Source organism: Nyctereutes procyonoides, unplaced genomic scaffold (assembly GCF_905146905.1).
Source record: "Nyctereutes procyonoides isolate TBG_1078 unplaced genomic scaffold, NYPRO_anot_genome, whole genome shotgun sequence".
Taxonomy (NCBI): domain Eukaryota; kingdom Metazoa; phylum Chordata; class Mammalia; order Carnivora; family Canidae; genus Nyctereutes; species Nyctereutes procyonoides.
In genome coordinates, this window is record NW_026575140.1 from 49,092,688 (window position 1) to 49,118,484 (window position 25,797).

Below are 25,797 nucleotides of genomic sequence, written 5' to 3' on the forward strand. Positions count from 1 at the left end.
GGACTTAATGTGGAAAGCCACCTCCTGTCATGGACAAGAGGCCTTGGATATTTAGGACTTTGGAGCTGGAGAGCCTCCGAGGGGCTGATGGTGGATGGTTTGGAGGCAGACTCTGTAAGCCATAGCAGTTGGCCACGCTGAAGGGGACGGAGGACATAGGAAGGAGAGGAACGGGATCTCCTGAGCCTGGCCCAGACATGAGACCAGGTGCTTCAGCTAGGTGGGAAAGAGCCCTGTGGAATGCAGCTTCCCTGCCAGGCTGTGGTGACTCCTGGTTGCAAGGGCTCCACCCTCCCCGCCTCTGCACGATGAGAAAATGTGTGATTTAATCACAGGGTGAGGTATCAAGAATTCATCACTAGGTGAGATTAAGAAACAGCTGCTTAACACTGTCACTTCATCAGGATAATTGGTCATAAAATATCTCAGAACTTCAATATGGAGTTTTCATGTAGTATATTAAATTGTATGTTCTAATTTCTAGTTAAACTAAATTATTGCCTCGACTATTCACATATTCTGCTTCAAAATAAATACACTATATTTGCTAAAACTGGTATGAAGTTTAATAACATTCTTAGCATGGAACCTCTTATGCCCTGTCGGAGACAATTCTTTGGCTATAAGTTTTCCCCAACTACAAATCCATTTTTTGCCTTAATCTATCACAGGTAGTATTTATCAACTTTAAGTCTTGCTTTCTCATTTAAATTCTTAGCCAAGATTTCTCTTTCTGTCATTTGTGTGTTTTTTTTTTAAACAGAGGAAGAGGTGGGGGGAGGGGCAGAGGGAGTAGAAGAAAGATTCTCCAGCCGACTCCACATGGAGCACAGAGCCCACACAGGGCTGCATCTCATGACCCTGAGATCATGACCTGAGCCGAAATCAAGAGTCGGATGCTTAACTGAGCCACCCAGGCGCCCCTGTGAGTTTTTATTTTTTAAAATGCCTATATAGTAAATAGGTTTTTTTCAACGACACCCTCTTATCTCCATTTGCTCATCTAAAGCAAGCTTTTCTGTAAGCCTGTTCCCAGAACACTAACCCCATAAGGTTTTACACAAAAGTTGATCCCGCTACCCATCCTGTCTACCAGGATTCATAAAGCACTGGAGCATCTTAAAGGATCCAAGGCCATAGAACCTTTGCAGTGCTGGTGTGGGTTGCCCAAACTTACTTGACCATGAAAGCCTTTTGTCTGAATACCCTTTAACCTTAGAACACATTTGGGGAAATGACATTATTTTCCTGTGCTCTGTTCCCAGTCGTTCTGTTTGGTTGCCAGCAGCTCAGTGAGGTATGTGTGTCCCAGACGAGGATACCCACCTTCCTGGGAGTGGGTGACCTCGAGTATCACCAGGTTCTAAATACCACATGGATTCGCGTTGAGTCTTTGAAACTGGGATGACATTCTATGGATCCATTTTTTCTATGGGCTTTGATGCAGAAACTCATTTTGTGAACGTGTTTATAGCTACTGATGCCGAAGGGACTGAGGGGAGGCCAGGCTGCCCTCCATTCTGGATGGTGACACACAGCCTGATGTGGAGAGCCTGAGGATGTTGGGCAGGTCCCAGGCCTCCAAGAAGAGCGTCCTAGAATTTGGGTTAGTGTTGCCTTCCATCCCGAGGCCGTTGTGGCCAGGCCATCTGGGTTTTGCTGTCCTTGTTTATATCTGATCACTGCTGGAAGAACAAGTGTTTCTCAAGGTCTGTGATCAGCGCGATGAGGACGGAATGAAAGGTGAGGGGAGAGGCAAAGGAGGGTCCGTGGATCTTCCTCGTCAGGGTTTCACGGCTCCCAGATCTGCAGGGGTTTGTGGGGGCAGGGGCACCGGGGATCATGGTGCACTGCGCTTCCCTGGGCAGGGCCCCCCGGCCCCCTTCTCAGAGCCTCACAAAGGCCTTGTGAACAGACCTGGGCATCAGAGTCTCCTAGGAGATACATAATTTTTAATTGGGTAGGGGTGTTTTCGGTCTTCGTGTTTTGATTTGCAACCTCCTAGTTTGAAGCCTCTCTGACTCTCCTTGGTCAGCTGATGGCTGCTTAAAGAGCAGAGGCGAAAAAGCCAATTTGACAGACCTGGTGTGTCACAAGAATTGCCGGCTGTAGACCTTTTTCGTAAGTGTGGTCAAAGTATCCACCCACACTGCATCATGTGGGTGCTGTTGGAGGGGGCCCACTGTGTGTGCAGGTGGGGACGGCCACTCCTGGCCCCCTTTCTGTCTCCCAGCTGCGTGGCTAGTGTCTGGTGGTCAGGAGCCTGATGACCAGGCCCACCGTCAGCATGGCTGATGCCACCACCAGAGCAGCCCCACGGCGGATGACCAGCTGTTTCACCGACAATATGCTGGCCGGTGCTGAAAGGGCATGGGCTGCTTCTGGGGTCCTGAAGAGGTCCAGGTGGCACTCGGGCCTTGAATACGTCATCAGGGTGATGCCAGGGGAGCTACCCGTAGCCACTGCAAACAGGAGCAAACTTAGCAGGACTGGGGGGTTGGGAGAGGGCTGTGGCCTTAGGATCAGGAAGCCGCAGGCCCCCCAGGTGGCTCAGCGGTTGAGCACCTGCCTTCGGCTCAGGGCATGATCCCGGGGTCCCGGGATTGAGTCCCATGTCAGGCTCCCTGTGGGGAGCCTGCTTCTCTCTGCCTGTGTCTCTGCCTCTCTTTCTGTGTCTCATGAATAAATAAATCTTAAAAAAAAAAAAAAAAAAAAAAAACCCAGCTGCATTCATGATGCTGGGTGACAGTGAATAGACCTCTGTGCCTTACAACAGAAAAGGCTTGGCCCAGGAGAAAAATACCAACCTCATCTACTCAGCAGGATCAGAGGAGGCAATTATTTGGCAAGACATCTCAAAACGTGAGTTTGGCACAGAAATAGTTACTGCTAAATTGACATTAATGTGGGATACCTGGGTGGCTCAGTGGTTGATCATCTGCCTTCAGCTCAGGTCCTGATACTGGAGTCCTGGGATCAAGTCCCACATTGGGCTCCCCACAGGGAGCCTGCTTCTCCCTCAGCCTGTGTCTCTGCCCCTCTCTGTGTGTCTCTCATGAATAAATCAAAAATCTTTTTTAAAAAGTTGACATTAATATGTTCCTACCTGAGCCTCTCCTTGTGATGACAAGTGATACATCAAGTGTCACTTTCACACACATCTAACAAGCACATGTTAAATGCTTAGTCGGACCTGGCTGTCATCTCGTGACACTTGAAGCTCCCAGAGTTTTGACCAGCTAGCTCCCTACTGTGCTGATGAAGGCAGAGCGCAGGACAGGATGAGGTCACCAAGGTGAGTGTAGTGTCTGGGTGACGTATGTGCAAGCCCAGCACTCCACACCTGCCTGGCCCTAGGAGAGCCCCTGTGCCTCAAGCCGAGGCCCTCACTTCATCAGAGAGACCCTGGATAGAAGCCAGAGGTTCCCACCTGTCCTATGGGGTACAGAGAGGTAGGTAGGGCAGGGGAAGGGCCCCCCAGCCAGCAGGGCTGCTATTGGCCAGGATGTGGCCTCCTGCCCTGGGCTGGTGTTCAGTGAGGAGAAGGAGCTCCAGGGCCTGACTCTTCTTACCCTTTCTGGTTGTGGGACCACGGGGATGACACTGAAGCGCTCAACCTGCCTTCCTCATCCAAGAATGGGGCTGCAGCTCACTACCTCACAAGGCTAAGGATGTGAAGTACTTCGTGCAAAGCCTGTTAAATCCGAGGTAGTAGCGCCATCCTCCTGGTACTTAGGACATTGTATCCGTGCCAAGAGGAAGAACAGCAGCTTGGGCTTGCACTGTTCCCACTTTTGCCCGAGGCCCACATGCAGGGCAGCCAGGGGTGGGGTGTCACCAGCATGGTGTGTGCCTGGCAGAAGTGCCGTGACCACATTACCTGAGGATGTGACAGCCTTCGCAGGCCCGGGTCTGGGGGCCGTGCTCACCGTGCTCACCGCGCCGTTGGGGCTCTGCGGCAGCAGCCCCGCATGCTTCTGAGCCTGCAAGAGCAAGAGCTCGCCTGGGTCAGCCTGTCAGCCCTCCGGATCACCACCGGCCTCATCAGTGCCCTGCCTTAAAACATCATATGCTCAGGGCACCTGGGTGGCTCAGTGCTTAAGTGTCTGCCTTCTGCCCAGGTCATGATGCCAGGGTCCTGGGATCGAATCTTGCGTCCGACTCCCTGCTCATTGGGGAGCCTGCTTGTGCTCTCTCACTCTCTTTCAAATAAGTAATTAAAAAAAAATACCATTGTAAGCTAAAGCAGTGCATGTTCATATAGTCTTTGTTTGGGAGTGGGGGCTTCAAGGTGGTGGTGTATAAAATCTGTGTATTTATGCACTGTCTTGGATGCCGAGATGATCTGATCCACACGAAGGCGGAGCCATGCCCTGCTGGGATTCGGGATCTTTGCGAGAAACCTTCCCCCACCACCTGCTGCCTCCACCCCCGGCTCTGCCTTAAGACTGAGCTGGGTGCCTTTACTGTGTGAGAAGCAAATGCTGGCCTGCACTATTTTTTTTAGGAATTTATTCATTTATTCATAGACACAGAGAGAGAGGCAGGCTCCCTGCAGGGAACCTGATGCAGGACTCGATTCTGGGACACCAGATCACACCCTGAGCCAAGAGCAGACGCTCAACCGCTGAGCCACCCAGGCGTCCCTCTGCTTCTCCTTGTAATCGGAGAGCGTACCTCCAGGGGCCGGGGCCCCTCCGTGCCCCCCGCAGCTTATCCCACGGACGCCCGCTGCAGAGGCCTGCCGCGCTCCGAGCGCTCCTGGGCAGCAGGCAGTGCCCCCCCAGGCCGGCGCCCCGGCTCGCTCACCTCCTCGGCAGCTAGCTTCCAGTCCATGCGGGCCGTGTAGACCGCGAAGGCGGCGGCTGCCAGGAGGCCGCAAGCCAGCATGCCCAGCCAGAGGCCTGCGGGAGACAAGCCACGGTGGGGACCGGGGCCCAGGGCTCCCGGGACCCTCCCCACCTTCCCTCGCAGCACCTACCCATGATTCTCATTCTGACCACAAAGGTCAGAACGATGCCCAGAGGGAGGCCAATGACGTAATACATGACTGCGTTCGCAATGGCTCCGAAGGCCTGTTTGCCGGTTCCCCTCAGGACTCCGCCGTAGACGCACTGGGAGGGGAGGCGGAAAGGGGGAGAGGCAGGTGTGCGGCTGGCAGCAGGCCGCCTGCCTCGGGCTCTTTCCCAGGCCACTCGTGTTGCAAGGCCTCCTGTCACTCCGCCCCGGGACAGCCCTCTGTCCCCTTCTGTGGGGAGACCGAGTCAGGGCGAGTCGCCTGGCCACGGTTGCACAGAATAGCTGTGTTGTGAACACAACCCCAGAGCCGCACCCTGCCTCCCCTCTTCACCTCCACACGTGACTTCCTCTCTAGAAGTCAAGGTAGCACTGGCGACCACCCACCAGCTGCTCTGGGAGACTAGACCGCCGTCACACAGAGTTGTGTTCACAGAGTTGTGTTGTGCTTCTTTCCCACCGCTGCCCTAGCAAATTACTGTAAATTAGCGACATAGAACAAGACACGCATACTGTGTTCTGGTTCTGGAGATGACAAGTCTTGCATATAATCCAAGATCATCTCCCCAGCTCAAGACCTTTAGTTTAATCACGTCTGCAAAATCCCCTCATGCCACATGACATGGACAGGGCCAGGGATTAGGATGTGGCTATCTTTGGGGGCCGTTATTCTGGGTACAGCACATGACAAGCAGAGGTGTCATCTGTTCCGGGAGAGACGTGCAGCCCTGGCTCACTGCTGTCACCCGAATGCTCACAGACAGGAACTCACTCTGCTTTCTTTTACTGGTCTCTTCCTCCTAACCGGATCTCCGACCTAATGAACTGAAGAACTACAGCCACAGTTCGTGATGAATAGATATTTGATTGTTTTTATCTCCTTAAGATGAAGGATGTGGAGTATGTTGTGGTTTGCTTTCACACGTTTGAGCAGAGACGTGATGCATTCGGGATAGAAGACGTGTGCCTCTTGGACTTGGAAATGTGGTGTGTATGTTACTTGTGTTTATGTATCATGACATAAATGATATTTTTCAGTTAGAAAAAGACTTCTCCCAAATTGTGATTGATGAGCTCTGGACAAGTATTTGTCAACTTTGCCCTCCAAGGGACATTTGGCAATGTCTGGAGATAATTTGGGTGGTCACAACGGGGGGAGGGGGAGGGGTGTTGCTATTGGCACCTAGTGGGTTGAGACCAGGGATGCTGCTAAACATCCTGCATGCACAGGGCAGCCTCCCTTATAATAATTATCCATCCTGAAGTGTTATGGTGCCAAGGTTGCAAAGCCTTTTAGAGCATTTTGAATTAGAGTGACGATCTCCAGGGGCAAGCACACCAGAAGGGCCGTCACCCCCACCCCACCCCTTTTGGTTGAGAAGATTATGGGCCTGTTTGGATCAGTGCTCTAGACAGGGACTTGACAGGGAGGTGAAACAGCAGGGTTGTAGGGGCGGGGGGCTCGCTAAGTTCTCCACACATTCCAAATTGATTGGAGGCCGTGCATACGTGCGGCAGAGACCAGAGCAGGCCCAAGCTTCCCACACAGTGCCAACAATGGAGCCTGTGCCCACGGATACTCAAGAGAACCCAGGAGAAAGTCAGAACTGGGCAGACTGGGAAACAGCCCACAGTTGGATCCTTCAGCAGAGAATGGCAGCCTTACCAGCTGTCAGAGCTGTTCAAACATAACGTATCCTCTAGCTAATAATTGCCTGCACACCAAGCTAATGCAGACAAAGCAGTGACCCCTAGCAAGCTAGGTCTAAAAGAGAAAAAAAAACCCAAAACCAAAAAACCGGAAACAAAACTGAGGAGAGAGAGCAGCTGCAGGTTTGTAGAGGAGGCAGGATTCACGGAAATAATCTGGGCAAATTACCAAATAAAACAACAAGCCTAGGGGATCCCTGGGTGGCACAGCAGTTTGGCGCCTGCCTTTGGCCCAGGGTGCGATCCTGGAGACCCAGGATCGAATCCCACATCAGGCCCCCCGTGCATGGAGCCTGCTTCTCCCTCTGCCTGTGTCTCTGCCTCTCTCTCTCTCTCTCTGTGACTATCATAAATAAAAAATAAAAATAAAATAAAATAAAAAACAACAACAACAAGCCTTGGGGAAAGTGTGTGTGTGTGTGTGTGTGTGTGTGTGTGTGTGAATAACATTCTCTGGGATGGGTCTGTGCTAGACCACACAGCAGAATTATTTTTTTTAAGATTTTATTTATTTATTCATGAGAGACAGAGAGAAGCAGAGACACAGGCAGAGGAAGAAGCAGGCTCGCTGTGGGAAGCCTGATGCGGGACTCGATCACAAGACCTTGGGATCATGACCTGAGCCAAAGGCAGGTGCTCAACCCTGAGCCACCCAGGTGTCCTCACAGAGCAAAATTAAATTAGAGACATGGACAAGAAAGAAATCTGGGAATACCACCCAATATTTAGAAGTTAACGTACTTCTAAACCCATGGGTCAAAGAATCAAGAACAGGAGAAATTAAAATATTTTGAATGAAAAGTAAAATAATATATCACATTTATTAGATGCTGCTAATGCAGTACTTCGAAATGCCTAGATCCAAAAAGAAGAAAGGCCTCAAATCAATAGCCCAATATTCCACCCTAAGAAACCAGGAAGGGCAAACTATACTGAAATAATGCAGAAGGATGGGAATAAAAATGATGAGACTGGAAATCACAGAAACAGAGAACAGAAAAGCCACAGAAAATCAACAAAATCCCAAGTTCTAGTTCTTTGATAAGATCCACAAAACTGATGAACACTTGCCAAGGATTTGACTTTGGTAAAATAAGACAAAGAAAATAAGAAAGTGAAGACATGTATTACCAAAATCAGGAATTAAAGAAGGGACATTACCACTGACCATAACGGAAAGGACTGTAAGGAAGTATTGCAAACAACTTCATGCCAGAGAACTAGGCAAATGCAGCTGAAGTGAGTAAATAACTAGAAAGACACAGATTAGTGAAAGTAACTCAGAATCATTCTGTGAGGCCAGTGTTACCCCGATACCAAAGGCAGATTAAGATATCACAAAGAAAAGATAAGAATTAGCAGAAGAATATCCTTCATGATTGCAGACGCAAAAACTTGAATGAAATGTTAGCAAACCAAATTCAGTGGTAGATAAATAAGATCTATACCGTGGTCAGGAGGGCCTTACCCCAGGAATACAGAGTATAACATTTGCAAATCAATTAATGTAATTATATCGTATTGATAGAATAAGGGACGAAAGCCACTTGATTATCTCAATAGACACAGAAAAGGCATTCTAGAAAATCCAATGCCATTCATGAGAAAATGTTTTAACAAACTAAGAGTAAAAGGGCTCTTTTTCAGCCTGATAAAGGGTGTTTATAAAACCCTACAACTAACATTTAATGCTGAAACACTGAACACTTTAGCCCTAAAGTTGGGAATAAGGCATAGATTGTGCTCTCACCACGTGTATCCAGCATCCTCTTGGAGTTCTAGCCACATGGAAAGGGGGAAGTAAAACTCTTTATTCACAGATGATCTGATCCTATATGAAAACCTTAAGGGAATCCACACACACACAAAACTACTTGAATGAGTTTAACAAAGTCACAGGATGAAAGATGAATGAACAAAGATCATATTTCCATAAGCTGGCAACAATAACCTAAAAATGAAATTAAGACACCAGTTCCATTCACAATTGCATCCAAAAAAAAAAAAAAAAACCCAAATACTTAGGGATACATTTCACAAAAATGGTGCCAGATGTGTTCCCTGGAGACTACAAAACATCATTGGATAAAGAGGACAGAAATAATTGGAGAGACATTCAGTGTCCATGGATTGGAGGCCCCACTATTGTTAAGATGACAGTTCTCCCACAATTGTCCTGTAGATTCAACACAATTCATTTCAAAACTCCCAGCAGGGAGAAGGGGAGGAGTGAGTAGGTGGCACATGGATTTTTAAGGCAGTGAAATCATTCATATGATACTGTAATGGTGGTTACATATCCTTAAACATTTGTCAAAACCCATGGACTCCACAATACCACGAGTGACCCCCTACTATGAGCTCTGGACCTTATTAACATATGGATATTCCCTCACAATTAATAACTACTAATAAGATGTGAATAATAAGGGAAACTGAGGGAATGGAGATTTATGGGAACTCTCCATTTCCTGCTCAATACTTCTGCCAACCTAAGACTGCTAATTAAAATCTATTAATTTTGTTTCTCAGGACACCTGGGTGGCTCAGTGGTCGAGCACCTGCCTTTGGCTCAGGGTGTGATCCTGGGGTCCTGGGACCCAGTCCCTCATCAGGCTCCCTGCATGGAGCCTGCTTCTCCCTCTGCCTGTGTCTCTACCTCTCTCTCTCTCTCTCTCTCTCTCTCTCTCTCTCTCTCTATCTCTGTGTGTGTGTGTGTCTCATGAATAAATAAAATCTTAAAAAAATTTTTTGTTTGTTTCTCAAAAGACAATATCAAGAATTAGCAAGGAAGCAGAAAAACCAGACCCCTCATATATTGCCAGTGGGAATAGAAGATGGTATGGCCACTGCAGAAAACAATCTGGCAGTTTCTTAGGAAGTTAAACATATACTTCCAATAACTGAATACTCAGGACTCTACCAGGAGAAATGAAAACAGTCATCCACACAGAGACTCGTGTGTGAATGTCCCCAGTGGCCTTGGTCAGCACAGCCAAAAAGAGAAACAACCCCAATGTCCATCAACTGGAGAAACAAAATGGGTTCTGTGCGCACAATGGGCTATTATTCAGTCTTTGAAAGAAACGAAGTCCTGAAAAATGCTACAGCCTCAGAAACAGTATGCCAAGTGAGGGTAACCAGTTACAAAAGACGACATGCAGGATTCCCTTTATAGGGAATGTTCCTGAAAGGCCAAGTTCACACAGACAGCAGATCTGTGGATTACCCACGGCTGGCCCTGGAAGCTTGGATTGACTGCAAAACAGGCTCTAGGAAATGCAGAGGTGGAGGGTGGGCAATGGAAATACTCCAAAACTGGATTGTCATGATGGTTGCACAATGCTACATGCATGCATTTTATGGTATGTAAATTGCAACTCAATAAAGTGAGTTTTTTTTTTTAAAAAAAGCTTTTTTTTTTTTAAATAGCTTCAAGGAGAACTTAAATTAAGAATAACATAGCCAGGAGGGAAGATGATAGGTTGCAGATAATAGTTTGCAGAAAACTCGGGTGCCTCTGGGTTGACTCCCTCCCTCTCAAACGGGTCCCTGGGTCCCTTTGTGCACCCACAGGGTGCGGCTGATGGTGAACCTCTGACCAATAGGGGGCAGGGCTCCCTCAGCTCACAAGGAATCAGGAAGGAAGATTTGTGAGTTTGTGCTGGTGTAATTTTTTTCAGTTTTATACTGCTCTCCCTTCATCTTTTGGCTTGTGGGAATTGTAGAAGGGAAGGGGGGGTCGTCGTTTCGAATAATGATACAATGAACGCACGCACGGCTGTGGGCACTTACTGTGCAGTTAGCCCTTCTCACGACTTAATGAGTCAACCCTCCCGTCCCATGGAGGGGGCCCTGAACTTGAACTCAGGCTTCACACCAGGGCAGTACTCACACAGATGGCCTCAAACAGCTGAAAGACGATGTAAATCGGCAAGACCTTGTTCACCAGGGCAATGACCTCTCTGCAGAAGAGACAGGAGGAACATTCATGTGCAGCACGCCAGTATGACCGTGAGACCTCGGGACTCCCGGGGCTCCCCTCTGTTCTAGCACCTCCTAAAAATGATCGGAGTAGAGCCCGTTGCCCCTCACAAACCTGACACTCCTAGCACTGAGCTTCTGCATGTCTGTGGGTCTTCTTAAACTCCAGGAGAGCACCCCCAGTGTCGTCCTGCCTTTTGCTCAGCTTCCTGTCTATGGACAAGCCGGTGACAGAGCCCACGGGCCGGGGAGAGAAGCAGAGATGCTAGCTTCCTCCCAGTGAGAGCAAAGTCGGGGCCAGTCCTGCTTCCTCTGGACCTAGTGCCAAGCCAGCTGTGTGACAAGCCCCTGGGGGACCCGTTGCAAGCCACTCTGACATTTCCCAGAAGTCAGAGAAGAAAACTGATTACCTACTCATCATTTGTAAAAATATGCCCCAGTTTGTTTTTCAGGACGCTCAGCAGCATGCCCACCACCAGCGAAGTGCCCACTGGAAGACAAAGGAAGAGCGTTTGGCCCCCAGCCCATGGAGGAGCCCAGCTTAAGTCAGCGCAAGGCAGGACAGCATAGGAAATGGCTTTCCTCCTTTGGTTCTCAAAGTGGGGTTCCTAGACCAGCAGCATCGGCATCACCTGGTCACTTGTTACAAGTGTGGGTTCTCAGACCCCACCTCAGACCTCCTGAATTAGAAACGTGGGGGGAGGCCCGGGGTCTGTGTATTGACATAGCCTTCCAGTGGATTCTAATGCAGTCTACAGGGGCACCCGGGTGGCTCCAGTGGTTGAGTGTCTGCCTTTGGCTCAGGTCATGATCCCAGGGTCCTCCATCATCCCATACAGGGAGCCTGCTTCTCCCTCTGCGTGTGTCTCTGCCTCTCTCTGTGTGTCTCTCATGAATAAATACATAAAATCTTTTTTTAAAAAATGCAGTCTATAGCCTGCAAACCACTGCTCTCTACAGATGAGTTGATCTGGATCCATCAGCCTCAGCAAGCAGAGCCACGGAGGAGGACACAAGATTGGTTGATCCTGAGGGGTGGCATGGGCAGGCCTCAAGCTCCCGGGGATGATGGGAGGGCAAATTTGCAAAATCTGGACAGCTAGAGGGAGAACCTGGGGAGGAAGGGACTTTACAAGGTCACACTAACATAAGGGATGGAAAGGCTGTATCAACTCGGCAGGGGCTGCTCTGGGCCAGGTGTCTCCTGCCCCAGGCTCCAATTTTCCAAGCACCCACCCCCCGACCCCCAAAGGACTCTACCCACCTGCGCAGAGCATGCCTGAGATAGCTGAACGCTTAGCTTGTGCAGTATCTGCAGCTCCCAGGGCGGTCCCCACCCGGACACAGACGGCATTGCTGAGCCCCAGGGGAATCTGGGATCACAGATGACAAGGGGCTGTCAGTGGAACCAACCTCCTGCCCCTGGAATGGGGTGGGTCTTGAGCCAAGAAGAAGCCGGAGCTGGGGGTAGAGCCACCCTCCATCACCCTAACCCCAGGCCAAGAGGGAGAAGAGCAGGAAGACAGGATGGATCCTAAGGAGACAGCATGAGGACATAGAACATTTGCAGCTGTGGCTGGGAGACGGGATGAGGGTACCCCGAGTGAGCTGGTCAATGCCACCCCTACCCACTCTATCAGACATCATAGGTGGACTGGCCCTGCCAGCGTGTTGCCAAAACCACAGGAGTAAATGCATTTTTAAGAGGTGAACGTGATCTTAGGGTGGCTGGGTGGCTCAGTCGGTATAACCACCTGCCTTCAGTTCAGGTCATGATCCTGGGGTCCTGGGATTGAGTCCAACATCAGGCTTCCTGCTCAGTGGGGAGCCTGCTTCTCCCTTTCCCTCTGCCCTACTCATACACACTCTCTCTCTCTCTCTCTTGCTCTCAAATAGATTTTATTTATTTAATTAATTAATTAATTAATTTATTTATTTATTTGAAAAAGAGCACAAGCAGGGGGGAGAATCAGAGGGAGAAGCAGGGTCCCTGCAGGGAGCCCGATTTGGGACTAGATCCCAGGATCATGACCTGAGTCGAAGGCAGACACTTAACTGACTGAGCCACCCAGGCACCCAATAAATAAAGTCTTCAAAAAAGTAAAGATAAATGTGATCTTAAATATGCCAGAAAAGCTCCCTGTTAAAAAAACAAAATTCTGGGACACCTAGGTGGCTCAGTGGTTGAGCATCTGCCTTCAGCTCAGGGCGTGATCCTGAGGTCCTAGGATCGAGTCCCACATTGGGTTCCCTGCATGGAGCCTGCTTCTCCCTCTGCCTATGTCTCTGCTTCTCTGTGTCTCTCATGAATCAATAAATAAATCTTTAAAAAAAAAAACCAAAAAACTCCCAAAATTCTGTGGAAGCCATTATAATATTATAATGGCTTAATATTATAATATTAAGCAGCTTATAAATTAGTGTTTTGAGTGTAGACTTTTGCAAGTCATTTCCTTAAGCCCAGGGTCGCAGACTGCATGTCCCCAGAAGACTGGCAGACACATACCTGAGTGACATGGGACAACTCACATCTCTGTGGGAAGAGGAAGGAGCTACGGGGGCCATGGTGGGGGATGGTGATGTCCCCCACACGAGCAGGGGACACTGTCACCCAGCTCTCGCTGACCCGGGTGTGCAGGAATGTGGGCCCACCACGAAATGGAATGTCCCGTTTTTCAAGAAAATGCAAACATTCAGATTATGATGTGGAATCTCCCCATTTTTAAATGGTGCTAATTATTTCAAAAGGTTCTAACAATACGTGAGTTCAGTATTACCCTTGGTGGAGCAGGTGTGGGACATAGGAGGGTCACTCAGGAGATAGAGCTGGCATGCCAGATAGAGTGACAGCATGCCCATCTTCTGTGCCACCCCAGGCCATCTGGAAGGCCAGGCCAGCATGGAGGGTGTGGCGAAGGCACCCCCAGAAGAGACTCACCATGTAGACTATGGTGGCTAGCTCGTAGATGATGGCCTGGCTGGAGAGGTCCAGCACGCTGATCAGGCCTGCAGGGTGGAGGGGGTGAGTGGGAAGGAGATACATGGTGAGCACGCAGCCCTGGGGCCTGCTAACAGGATGCCCTTCTGCATTGGAGGCCGAGGGGCAAGTGATTTCCAAGGGCAGATTTGCAATAGAAAAGGTTCCTGCGTGGCCTTCAGCCTTCCAGGGAGATCCCACCCAGTTGTGGAATTGACTGCAGACCATTTGTTCCCCATACGGTGTGACTTTCAAGTCCTTGGAGGAGGCATGAGGAGCAAGAGAAAAGAGACCTGGGCCAAGATTAGGAGAGCTGAGTTTGGGTCCCAGCCCTGCCACTGTGCAACTCTGTGCCACTCTGCACAGTCTTTTGTTCTCGGGGTTCAGTTTGCCTATCTGTAAATGGGGGGCAAGTGTTGGACCAGAAGGTCTCCCAGGGCCATTCTCACACTGGCCTGATTCTCAGGCTGGGTGGACACTGCACTGTGTGCTCCGTGCGCGTCAGGTGAGCACATACATGTCAGGTAAGAGCCCCAAGCCTGCTAGGCCCACACACGCTCACACTCCGGTTGGTTCAGTCCCTTGATCCCTCACTGACTCGACCCCCTGCCCCGGGCACCTGCTCAGTTCCAGGCCTGTGCTGGGCGGTGCTGGGGTCCTGACACTGGAGACCCAGGCCTGCCTTCCAGGAGCCCACAGCCTGATGGGGGAGATGAGAGAGCCCAAGACCCAGCCTGGGCCAGGCTGCTGACCTGCTCGTCCAGGGAGGGGGCTTCTGAGCTGCCCACAAGGTTCCCCCGAGCTGTGCTCGCCCACGTACCCATGAGGAAGCTCCCAATCTCGTAGGCCCACCACTCGATGCATATCATGAGCATGCTGGGAATGGCCAGGGAGAAGAAGGAGCCCCAGTCCTGCAGGCACTGGCTGGACCAGCCTAGGAACAGAAGTCCCGCTCATGAGCCGAGCAGGGAGCCCGCCCCTGCCAGGAGCTCCCGCCGGCCTGGCTCTGCCCGCTCCCAGGTTCAGCTCAGCACGTGCAGGCATTTGGCATTTTGCACGGGGCGTGCCCTGCTGGTGCAGCGTTGGTGTGGCACGGGAGCAGGACGTGGGGCAGGGCACCTGCTCACGGGGCCACCAGGGACGGGAGCCTCGGACGTGGGGGAGAGTCCCCACCTGCCCACGACACCGCAGGATCTGGGGCAACTACTCTGCCCTTTCTGGGTTCCGTTCTCCCCTCTGAAAACCTGAGTTCTTATCTCTGCCCTGCCTCTCCCAAAGGGTTCTTGGGAGGACGGCATGAGGTCGAGGTTGCCGAAAGGATGCTCAGGGCGGATAGGACTGTGCAGACAGGAAGAGCAGAGTTTGCAAGACTCCCCGAGTCATGACTGAGGCCCCGGCCAGAGAGCCGGTCCTGAAATGCCCGCAGGAGGACCCCACGGTCTGCAGAGTTCGGTTTCAGGAGGCAGAAAGGCTCAGACGGGCACAGTTTCAAGTCCACCCCCACCATACACCACCTCTGGCATTTTGGGCAAATTGTTTGACCTCACCCTGTATCCATTTCCTCTGCATAAGTAAAATGGGGATAATAAGGTGTCAAGGGGTTTAACTGAGGTCAGAAATGCTGGGCACTGGACCCACTGCTGACACCTAGGATTTCACCTGTCACCACCCTGAGATCAGGGAGCCAGCCAGAGCGCTCCCCGGGGCTGTCCCAGCAGGGCTCTCCACCATGTCACGTTTGATGGGGGGATCTGGGGCATCTGGGGGTGGAGTCCTGAGGGGTGGAGCAAAGGGGAAGGAGGCCCAGAAGGGAAGTAAAGGCAGGCGGGAGACAGGGCTCCTCCAATGGGGCTCCACCCGGTTTCTGTCCACCTGCAGAATGCACACCCTGTGCCCGTGCTGGGGTCCTGCCTGCTGCTGGTCTGCCCAGCCCCCCAAAGGCAGGGCGGCCCCCTGCACCTGCCCATGTCTCCAGGTGAAGCTTCTTCAGCACAATGTAGAGAAAGAGGAAGATGGTCTGCACGAAGTAGGAGATTGTGACGGCATAAGCAGAGCCCCTGGGAAAGGAGAGAGAGCAGGGCTGGGGTAGGTGCCAGACTCCAGCCCTGGGGGTAGGGGGCTCCCCTGCTACAGCCAGTGTGGAGGGGAAGGGAGACCAGGGTGGCCAGCCAGCACCCCATCCCAGGATCAGCCACAGGAGCCTCTAGTGCCATTGGCACATGACCACAGTGTCCCTGGAGTCACCCTGCCAGGTCCCCACTCTCGGCCTTTCCTGGCAGACTGGGGCAGGGATGAGGAGGGCTCCTGTCCCTGTCTCCTTGGTGGGGAATCCCCTAGAACCCAAGGGACCAGCAGGAACCCCCAATTCCTCGTGACACTGCACTTTAGATGGCAAAACCTCACTGTTCTTGTGAGGCAAGGATGGTGACCGACCCGCCCGGTCGGGGACAGAGTGCCCGGTGGGCAGTGCTCCCTGAAGCCCACCAGTCCCGGTGCTCACTTGACCCCCAGGCTCAGCATGGAAACCAGGATGTAGTTGGCCAAGCCATTGATGCAGTTGCCCACGATGCCACTGAAGACTTGGGGCCAGACGATGCCCTGAAATAAATGAAGGGGGAGGGGTGCGGGCAGACAGGACGAAGGGGTGTGGCCAAACTCGGCACATCCAGGGGTTGGAAGGAGGCTGGGGACACGTAGCTCCTTGCTGGGCCCTGGTCAGGACATGGCACAGCAGGCTCGCAGATCACGCAGAAAGGAGGAAAACCCAGGCACCCCTTCCCACTGGATCAGGGCAGTGTGCTGGGGCAGGGGGCCGCCCCTCTAGCCAGGGACCTGTACCTGATTTTGCAGATATTTTGCCAGCAGGACATAAAGAAAACATGCCTGTGTAAAAGAAAAAAGAAAAAAAAATCACAAACACAAACAATGACTACCCCAAAAACATGAAGTGAATATCAGAAGATTATTTCTTGGGATACCTGAGTATGGATCAATTACTTCATCAAAGTATAATGGGACCCCACAGGTAGGCTGAAGCCTGAAGAGCCATCTATGTGCCCGGGCCCCGCCTAGGAGGGAGAGGCCCCCTTGGGGCTCCTGCTCTGCTACAGGGAGGGCAGACAGGCAGGAAAGGTTGGCTCCAACAGCTGGCACATGTCAGTGGGCTTGTGTAAGAGCAGAGCACCTGGAAGGGCTTCTGGCTGCCAACCCGGACCTTCCACTCAGGGAGGCCACCCAGGGGTCTGTGCACAGAAGGACCCATCAGAGCCCAAAGCCACAATTGTGACCACCCTTGAGCCTGGCTCTGGCTGCTGGACCCAAGAACCTGGAGGGAGTGGCCTCAGGCTGGGGTGGGGGGGCAGAGGGGGACTCAGCAGTGTGGCCATTGGTAGTCTCTGCTCGGTAGGTTCATCGGTAGGTACCCCGTCCCTCCCCTTAGCCCTCTGCTTCTCTCCAGTATAGCACAGCAATTATGAGCATGGAGCTGGAGCTCAACTGCCTTGGGTTCAAGTGCTGGCTCCACTTCTTATGAGCTGTGTGATATTAGGCAAGTTGCTTAACCTCTCTGGGCCTAGTGTCTTCATCTACAATGGAGATAATAATGTGTGTGTATACTTCATGTGTATCTCTACATATATATATAAAGTTCACATTGCCAAATACTTACAAAACAGCACACTGAAGCACATGTAAGCATTTCAAGTATTAGGTAAGCATTATGTAAATAATATTTGTCACTTTTAGGATTTATTGGCAAATTTTACAGCAGTATTTTATGGGAGGGACTTGCTTTATTTGATAAAGGGGGTACCATAGTGATAACTTTATAGATGCCTTCCCCTGACCCAACCCCAGTGGCCTTGTTTGTCAAGACACCATCATCACCTTGGTCTGAAGAGCCAAAGTGTGGTTTCTAGGGCAGACTTGGAGGCGAAAGATTGGCCTTTTCAGGTGGTTTCCATAGTAGGGCAGAAATGTGGACCTGACCAGGCCCTGGAGATGTCACAGCAATGGATTTTCAGACAGGTTCATGTGGCTGGGATACCTCCCGCCAGGCCTGGCATGCTTTAAAGTACCTTGCGTTCGTCCTGACTCATCCCTTTCCTGGATCCCTCCTCAAGAACTTTACCTCCTGGTGTCATAGGGGATGGGGTGCTCTGGCTCCAAAGACACCATCCCTGATGCAACACTGTCAGGTAGTACCATGTGTCATTAAGCCTCAACAAATCCCTAAGCCTCAACAAGTCTGTGTAGCAGCAAGTTCCTGAGCAGACATACAGACCACGGATCAGGCTAGGAATCTCAGAAACTGACCCGACTAGATGCACCTGCTTAGCTGGTATTTAATAAATTAATGGAGAAAGGAGAGAATATGCAACAATTATTCCTAGTTAAAGTTTGTTAGATGGATTAGAGTCTTAAAGGTAAAAATAAAAACCATAGGAGGGCTCAAAGAAGACACAGGCACATGTTTATATAATCTTGCAACGGGATGTTTTTAAGCTCATTAAAGACTTCATAAAGAAGAGGATTTATGAATCTGTTATGTATACATTAAAAATTCTGTAGGTCAAAATTATAAAAAATTAAAAGACAAGTGACATATATGACAAAGGGTTTAGATGTTAGTTAATAAGAGTTATAATAATTAGAAAACGATTAACCCAGGGATGCCTAGGTGGCTCAGTTGGTTAAGTGTTGGACTCTTGATTGCGGCTCAAGTCATGATCTCAGGATCATGAGATCAGGCCCTACTTGGGGCTCCATGAGTAAAAAGGACTCTGCTTAACATTCTCTCTCCCTCTGCCCCTCCCTCGCTCTCTCTCTTTTTTTTTTATTTATGATAGTCACACACAGAGAGAGAGAGAGAGGCAGAGACACAGGCAGAGGGAGAAGCAGGCTTCTCGGGAGCCCGACGTGGGATTCGATCCAGGGTCTCCAGGATCACGCCCTGGGCCAAAGGCAGGCGCCAAACCGCTGCGCCACCCAGGGATCCCTCTCTCTCTCTCTAAAATAAATAAATAAGTCTTTTTAAAAAAGGATTAATCCACTAAAATAAGTGAAGGGTATGACCATTCACAGAAGAACAAAATGATCAATAAATACACGAAAAAAATGTTCATTAGCAATAAAATGCATGTGAAAACTATTTTGAATTGGAGAAAATGTTAGTAACAATGCTCTGAGCTAACAAGTGTTACTAGTGGGGGTAGAATTGGTACAAATTCATATCAAAAGCCATTGAGAGAGCAAGACTGCATTCCAACAATGCACCTGATGAAAACCGTTACAGATGTTCACAAAGATTTTTCTATACCACTGTTTATCACAATCTTCCTTGTAATAGTGAATATTGGAAACAACTGAAATACCTACCAATTAGGGATGGGTTAATACACTGTGGCACTATAGGATACTCTGTAGCCTTTGAAATGGATATTGTAGAAGGCTATTTAAAATCACATCAAGAGGCTAACAACATATTGGAAAGGGGAAAAGCAGGTTATAATACAATATACACACATTGACCCTTTTTCCAACTATATATGTGCATGTGTGTGTGAACACACGCACCCGCAAGCAGAAATAATCCTGGAAAGAGCTATTACCCTGTATTCTCTCTGGGTGGCAGGATTAGAGGTGAATGAAAATGTTTCTTTCCCACTCTTCCCACAAGTTCTCCCATAAGTGGTTTTCTCATAAAAAAAAAAAAAAAAAACATGTTAGGGGGCACCTGGGTGGCTCAGTGGTTGAGCATCTGTCTTTGGCTCAGGGTGTGATCCCAGGGTCTCGGGATCAAGACCCACATCAGCTCCCCTGCAGGGAGCCTGCTTCTCCCTCTGCCTGTGTCTCTGCCTCTCTCTGTGTCTCTCATGAATAAATAAATCAAATCTTTAAACAAACATGTTAGAGTGCTTCTTAAAAGTTCCATCTGCAGGGAATGAAACTAGAATTCTCACATCCCCTTCTGCCAGACTCAGAAGGCAGCTGTAGGCTCATGGGCCTCTCCAGCAGAGAGCATGGAAAAGCAAATCGCCAGCACCTAAGGGGGTGTAAGTCCACCCTTAGTCAGCAGACAGAGGCACTTACTGGAAGCGTTGGGATGACAATCAGCACGTACTCCTGGGTTAGCCTGCAAGAGAAGCAGGAGCTCCAAGCCTCCCAGGCTGTGCCAGAGGAGCACTCTGGGGGCCCCAGGTTTAAAGAGGGGCTCTGCCAGGCCCTGAAGATCGTTGGCCAAGACGAGTGAAACCCCAGCAGTCACGGAGTGCCGCTACTGCGTGCTAGGAAGGTGGCAGGAGGGGGACCCCTCATGGCTGGGAACTTAAACTCAAGGGTAAAGGTGGTGTGTGCAGGGATGGGGTGGGCAGGGAAGAAGGTTATATCTTATCAAGAAATAAGCAAATGAAGTGCATGTACTACAGAATGAACAAAGTATTCCCACGAGGGGACAGTGCACACTTCTTTCCTCCAAAGCATCTGGGAAGCCCCATCTATACCGCAGATCCCTTCTTTCTCCTCTCCTGCATTACAGCTGGCGTGTCTGCCCCCTGCTGGTCGCATCTGGAGCAGCATGCCGCTAGGGAGGAACCTGAAACCCAACCCTGGAACCTTCCCCCTAGAAGCTGCGCTTGCCATGGGGCCTAGGGAGTGGTTTTCCTTGGGGGGGGGGGCGAGGGATGGGGCTCCCATCCCGGCTTCCCTGCAGAAGCCAAGCAGTACCTGGACACGGCCGGGTCCTGCCTGAAGAGCAGCAGAATAGTCTCGGTGTTGAGGAAGAACGCCCAGCAGGGGAAGCAGCAGAGGAGCAGCACCAGGGTACCCCTCTGCAGGATGACCCCCACGTGCTTCTTGTTGGGGCTGCCGAAGCTCTGCAAAACAGCTCGTTCCTGGGTCAGGCTGCCCACACCTTCATTACCTTCCCTCTGTCCCCTGGGTGAGCCTAACCAGGGCATCAGCCTCCTAGCAGAGCCAGTGCTGTAGGGATGGCCCCAGGCACCACAGGTACCGGTCAATGCCTCGGTATCCAGCATTCGGCACCCCCTGATTACAGCCTGGAGTAGGGGGTGGCATCCTCTGCAGGGGCTCAGCCGGCTCATAGAATCATTATAGCAGTGATTTACGGGGCACTACCTCCGCCAGGCCCTGCGCCAGCCTGCCTGCCCATTGTCCTCAGTTCTTTAAAAGTGCCTAACAAGGAGGGGGTTATTTCCCCCATCGCAGCTAAAGCAAGGGAAGCTCCCAGAGCATTTGTCAAGTCTCCATGCTGAGAACTGGTGGCCAGGACCAAGCCCGGGTCCCCAGGTCTACTGTGAGTCCAGACCCCCCAGGAAAGCTGAGCCCCACTGGACTGTGGGCCCCCAAGGGCAGGAGGGTCCCCTATGTGCATCCTCAGCATTTGACACATGAGGGCCAGGAACTGCCTCCACCCTGTTCCTTCCATGGCTCTCTTGCCCGTCTGCTCAGTCTCTTAAAACGAAGGATCTGGGGCCTCTGGGTGGCTTAGTGGTGGAGGGTCTGCCTTTGGCTCAGGGCGTGATCCTGGTGTCCTGGGATCAAGTCCTGCATCGGGCTCCCCGAAGGGAGCCTGCTTCATCCCCCTGCCTATGTCTCTGCCTCTCTCTCGCTGTGTCTCATTAATAAATAAACACAATCTTTAAAAAAATAAAAATGAAGGATCCCCGACAACATGAGGTCCTTGCAGGCAGGCCGGGAGCAGGTGTCCCCTGGGCCCATTTGACGGGCTCCCAGGTCCAGGGTCACTGAATGGTCTCCTGGACAGCTCTGGGAGGCCCACCTACCTGAGACATCAAGGTGTCACACGCCGAGGACAAGCCCAAGCCTATGGAAACTCCACAGACGTTGACAAACTGGAGGTGCACACGGGAGACAACACAGGGCTTGTCAGGGAGGACTCAAGAGGGGGAACCCTGTGTCTGGGGGAGGCCATCCAACAGCAGCTCTGATATGCAACTGAGCCGGAGACCCCCGTCCCTCCCCAGGCCCTGCCTGCATGTGCTGTGTGCCCCTGGGCGAGCCCCCCAGGTCCCAGCTGTGAATGCAGCTATCAGCCTTCCCCCTGTGCCTCTGGGGATGCTGGGGGGGGGCGGGAAGAATGTCCCCACAGGCTGGGCCATACTCACGGCCACCGCGAGGGTCACTGCCGCCAGCTCCAGCTTGCCCAGGTGCCCGCAAAACACGGAACTCACAAAATGGATCATGAAGGTGAGCGCCTGGAACAGGTACTGGAGGACGCAGCCAGGGTCAAGCCCCGCCCCGCCCCACACGGGGGCTTCTCCACATCCTGCGGGAACTCACACCAGGACCCACAAACAACACAGCCCCCCGGGGCCGATGGGCCACAACCAGGAGAGTGAACATTTTGGGGCTGAGGCAGACAGCAGCCAGGGCTGGGAGTCAGGAGACGGGAGTCTTGCTCCCATTCTGCCCTGAGCAGTTGCCCTTAACCTCTGGGGTCAACCTCTGGGTTCTGGTTTCCCTGCCTCAAAGTGCACGAATATGCCAGAAGCACCTAGCACACACAGATCCCGGAGCGCACAGGGCTTAGCTCAAACATCTCATACCCAGTGACGCTATTCTAATCATGTGGTCAGACCACACACAGTTTGGGTTGAATCACCTACAAAAGAGTAATGGCTGGGTCACCTGGGTGGCTCAGGGGTTGAGCGTCTGCCTTTGGCTCAGGTTGTGATCCTGGGGTCCTGGGATCAAGTCTTGCATCAGGTTTCCCCACAGGGAGCCTGCTTCTCCCTCTGCATGTGTCTCTGCCTCTCTCTGTGTTTCTCATGAATAAATAAGGTGTTCAGCGGTTTAGTGCCACCTGTAGCCCAGGATGCATTCCTGGAGTCCCGGGATCGAGTCCCAAGTCGGGTTTCCTGCATGGAGCCTGCTTCTCCCTCTGCCTGTATCTCTGCCTCTCTGTGTGTGTGTCTCTCATGAATAAATAAATAAGATATTTAAAAAAAAATAAGGTGCTGTCCAGGGACAGCTATCCTCCTGCTGTCACCTGCTCTGGACAGTGGCCCCTGATACAGCCTGCACATGGTCAGCATGGACATTTGCTGGGCAAGGGCATGAGCAGCTCTTACTGCCTTACTGCCTCCCACACCCCCACAACTTCACCTCCTTACCAGGGGTCCAGAAAGGGCGATGAGCGTCCACACCTCAGCCCAAAAGCCAACGGGGAGCAGCCTGCGGAGGGCCGGGCAACAGCCCCCTTGGTCTTGGGGGACTGTGTCCTGAACGCTGTCCATTCCGAGACTGGGCCGCTGTCCACCCTGCATGCCTGAGCACTCCTACAGCCCGCCTTGCCCAGCCAAGCCCATGTCACCTTGCAGCCTGGCTAATGAGTAAGGGGCAGGAGGAGGGGCCGCTGTAGCCACCTATGGGACATGCCCTGCCTCCCGGCACCGTGGCCCTGTTGCCCAGCCCAGGGGAGGACGGGATGGAGCCCTGGGCACCTGGGAGTCACCCGGGCTGATGTCTGTGTCTACTGTCCCAGAGGGGTCAGCTGCAAAGCCCCAGGAGGAGAAGGTTTGGGGTAGCATGGGGTGTGCTGGTTCTGGGGGCGAGGGCAGGACGGCCTGGCTGGGGTGGGCTGAGATGCTGGGCATTGTATACCCCCGCATGACAGTGTCCGTGATGACAGAGAGGTGGGCAGCCTCCAGAGCCCCAGGAGGGGTACGGTGGGAGGGGGCAGCGGCCTGGAGCCAGGACACTGAGGGAGAGACCCTCCAGCCCCCTCCCTGCCTGCCATCCCTTTCGGCAGCATCCCTGAGAACAGGTGTGACCCCACCTGGGCAAACAGCTCACCCCTCCTCACTGTCCATTTTGCCCAGTGTAGCTGTCACTGGGCATCCCACCAGGCTCCTCTGTGGCCTGCCCAGGCTGCCTTCAACTCTGCCCCACACAGGGGCGGCCTATGACCCACCACGGATGGGCAGGGCAGAGGCCATGGAAAGGCCTTTGCCCATCCACCTAGCTGTTTCCCATACCCACCCCTGCCTGAGGGAGCAGCCGGCAGGACCCCAGGACCCAGCTCCTGTGGGAGCTGCAGTGGGGGGAGGGGCAGTGGAGCAGGACCCCCACCAAGGAGAGGAGTCAGGATGAAAGCAATGAACCTGCACTGCCTCCCACATGCACACGCACCCCCTTGCTTCATGCGGAATCCCAGGCATCAGAGGCTGACCTGGGTGACGACCACTCCTGCCCTCATTCTGCACAGCAACTACTGCAAATTTCTACCACCTGTAGAAATTCACCACAGTAAAATTAACTGCCACCGACAAAGAGGAAAGAAAAGACATTTAATACCATTGTAATTATTACCGTAGGACCCCAAAAAAGGCAGGGCTACGGATAAAAGCTACAGCGCTCTGGTTACAAGCCCTTCCCTGGTACCTATCATGTGGCTCTTCTAATGCCTTTTCCAGGGCTCCTCACCTTTGGCTGGTTTGGCTTCCTCTCCTGAAAGGGTGGCCAAAATCTGTCCTTCGCTCCCGGACACCTAGACCTCAGGGGGTCTCTGTTACCTGACACCGTTGTCCCCAGTTGTGGGGCCCCTGCAACAAGCGTGGTGTCCAGCCAGCCCAGGCCCACTGTCCCATTCCTGTGGCAGTGGAGTGACTTCCGTGGTCAGAAGTCATGCTCTGTGGGAGTCCCCAGCGATGAGGAGGTTTGGGGGGCGTGCTGGGCAGATGAATAAAACTAAACCCAAGGTCCGTTTTAATGAAGGCCAACCCGTCCCCACCAGGATGGAAGGTATACGAGGCAAATGGCCTGCTTCCAGCTACACACACTGGGGTCTGCTTCCAGTGAGGGTTTATCCAAGTTGCCCAAGGGCGTGCTGAGCAGCAGCCGGTCAAGATCAGCTCATCCTAGGGAGGGCAAGCCCTTGCCTGAGCATCCTCAAAACAATTCCCGCAAATATTCCCCAGGATTTTTGCATAAGCTAATAATTTCTACATTTGCCTCTGGATACAGCTATTCTTTCAGGCCCCAGGTGAGTTCTGGGATCCAGGCCTTGGGATCAGGAACAAAGGATTAGTTAGGGTCCAGTGGCCATGTGGGTGCTGCTGCAGGCATGGGGCGTGCTGGGAGCTGTCCCCCCTTCCCCAACCCAGGTGAGGAGTTTCTAGATCTCGAGTCCTCCGAGGGCTCCCAGGTGACTGTACTTTGCAGTTAGGCCTGTGCTGTGGGCCGTGGTTCCGAAGCTTGCCCGTCCAGCCCCGGGTCTGGTGTTCTGGGACAATGTGGGGTTGGGCAGCACAGCAGAGGCCTGGTACTGTCCCTGGGGAGGTGAGAGCTCGGGGGTCAGCCCAGTGCTACTGGGAGCGTGGCCACCCTCCTGTTCCACGTCCCCTGCGGCCTCAGACAGCACATACCATGTTGATCAGTTCAGCTCCTGGTAACAGGACCATGGATCCCCATGACTTCTGGAGCCTCTCACTTCTCGGGTGACCTTCCCCTTGGGATCCTGTGAGCTACAATGTCCTTCCTCCCCTTGTGCCAGTTTCGTGTCCATCACTGTTCTTTGGTGGAAACAGTAGAAACTATCTTGAGATTAATGCCTGAAAAGCAAGGGGGCCGGGGAAGGGAACAATTATGAGCAGATGAACATTGGCAGAGGCAAGTTGAGCAGCCAGCCTGGAAAACAGAGGATCCAGGGAACTTTGGACTCTGAGCTTTACAAGCAAGCTCCTGAGATGGCTCAGCAACAAACATCTTCCATCCCAGAGGCCAATTCTTGGAAGACGGAGCAGGAGCCAGTCATTCTGGGAAGGGAAGTGGAGCAGGACGGAAGCAGGGAGCTGTGGCCACCTGGAGTGCGGCAGTGGGTTCCCCCCAAAGATGGAATGCTGCACAGGTAAAAAAAAATTTTTTAATTTTAAATCTTTAATTTGTTTTCACGTTTTTCCTTCTTTTTGCTTCCAAAAGGAAAGGAGAGGGATCCCTGGGTGGCGCAGCGGTTTGGCGCCTGCCTTTGGCCCAGGGCGCGATCCTGGAGACCCTGGATCGAGTCCCATGTCGGGCTCCCGGTGCATGGAGCCTGCTTCTCCCTCTGCCTGTGTCTCTGCCTCTCTCTCTCT

At 52.0% G+C, this 25,797-nt stretch overlaps 1 protein-coding gene across 6 annotated transcripts in view; it reads right to left on the minus strand.

Moving 5' to 3' along the window:
- SLC47A2 (solute carrier family 47 member 2) overlaps positions 1-25,344 on the minus strand; it is a 28,527-nt gene extending 3,183 nt beyond the window's left edge. The window contains exons 1-20 of one of the 6 annotated variants that reach the window (XM_055305037.1): positions 25,093-25,189; positions 23,898-23,956; positions 22,840-23,047; positions 21,832-21,933; positions 21,490-21,558; positions 20,411-20,559; positions 19,778-19,820; positions 19,297-19,383; positions 16,526-16,570; positions 16,188-16,285; positions 15,647-15,744; positions 14,508-14,621; positions 13,649-13,716; positions 11,975-12,083; positions 11,125-11,200; positions 10,622-10,691; positions 4,982-5,114; positions 4,810-4,904; positions 3,881-3,983; positions 1,792-2,462 (exon numbers count right to left, since the gene is read on the minus strand). In XM_055305037.1, the coding sequence (XP_055161012.1) occupies positions 2,242-2,462; positions 3,881-3,983; positions 4,810-4,904; positions 4,982-5,114; positions 10,622-10,691; positions 11,125-11,200; positions 11,975-12,083; positions 13,649-13,716; positions 14,508-14,621; positions 15,647-15,744; positions 16,188-16,285; positions 16,526-16,570; positions 19,297-19,383; positions 19,778-19,820; positions 20,411-20,559; positions 21,490-21,558; positions 21,832-21,933; positions 22,840-22,992 (1,833 nt within the window). In that variant the 5' untranslated portion in view covers positions 22,993-23,047; positions 23,898-23,956; positions 25,093-25,189 and the 3' untranslated portion in view covers positions 1,792-2,241. Of the gene's footprint in view, positions 1-2; positions 2,463-3,880; positions 4,057-4,809; positions 4,905-4,981; positions 5,115-10,621; positions 10,692-11,124; positions 11,201-11,974; positions 12,084-13,648; positions 13,717-14,507; positions 14,622-15,646; positions 15,745-16,187; positions 16,399-16,512; positions 16,571-19,296; positions 19,384-19,777; positions 19,821-20,410; positions 20,560-21,489; positions 21,559-21,831; positions 21,934-22,839; positions 23,957-25,092 lie in introns of those variants that run through there. The other 5 variants (XM_055305038.1, XM_055305041.1, XM_055305040.1 and 2 more) reach the window with 5 other exon arrangements.
- Between the last annotated feature and the right edge of the window lie 453 nt (positions 25,345-25,797).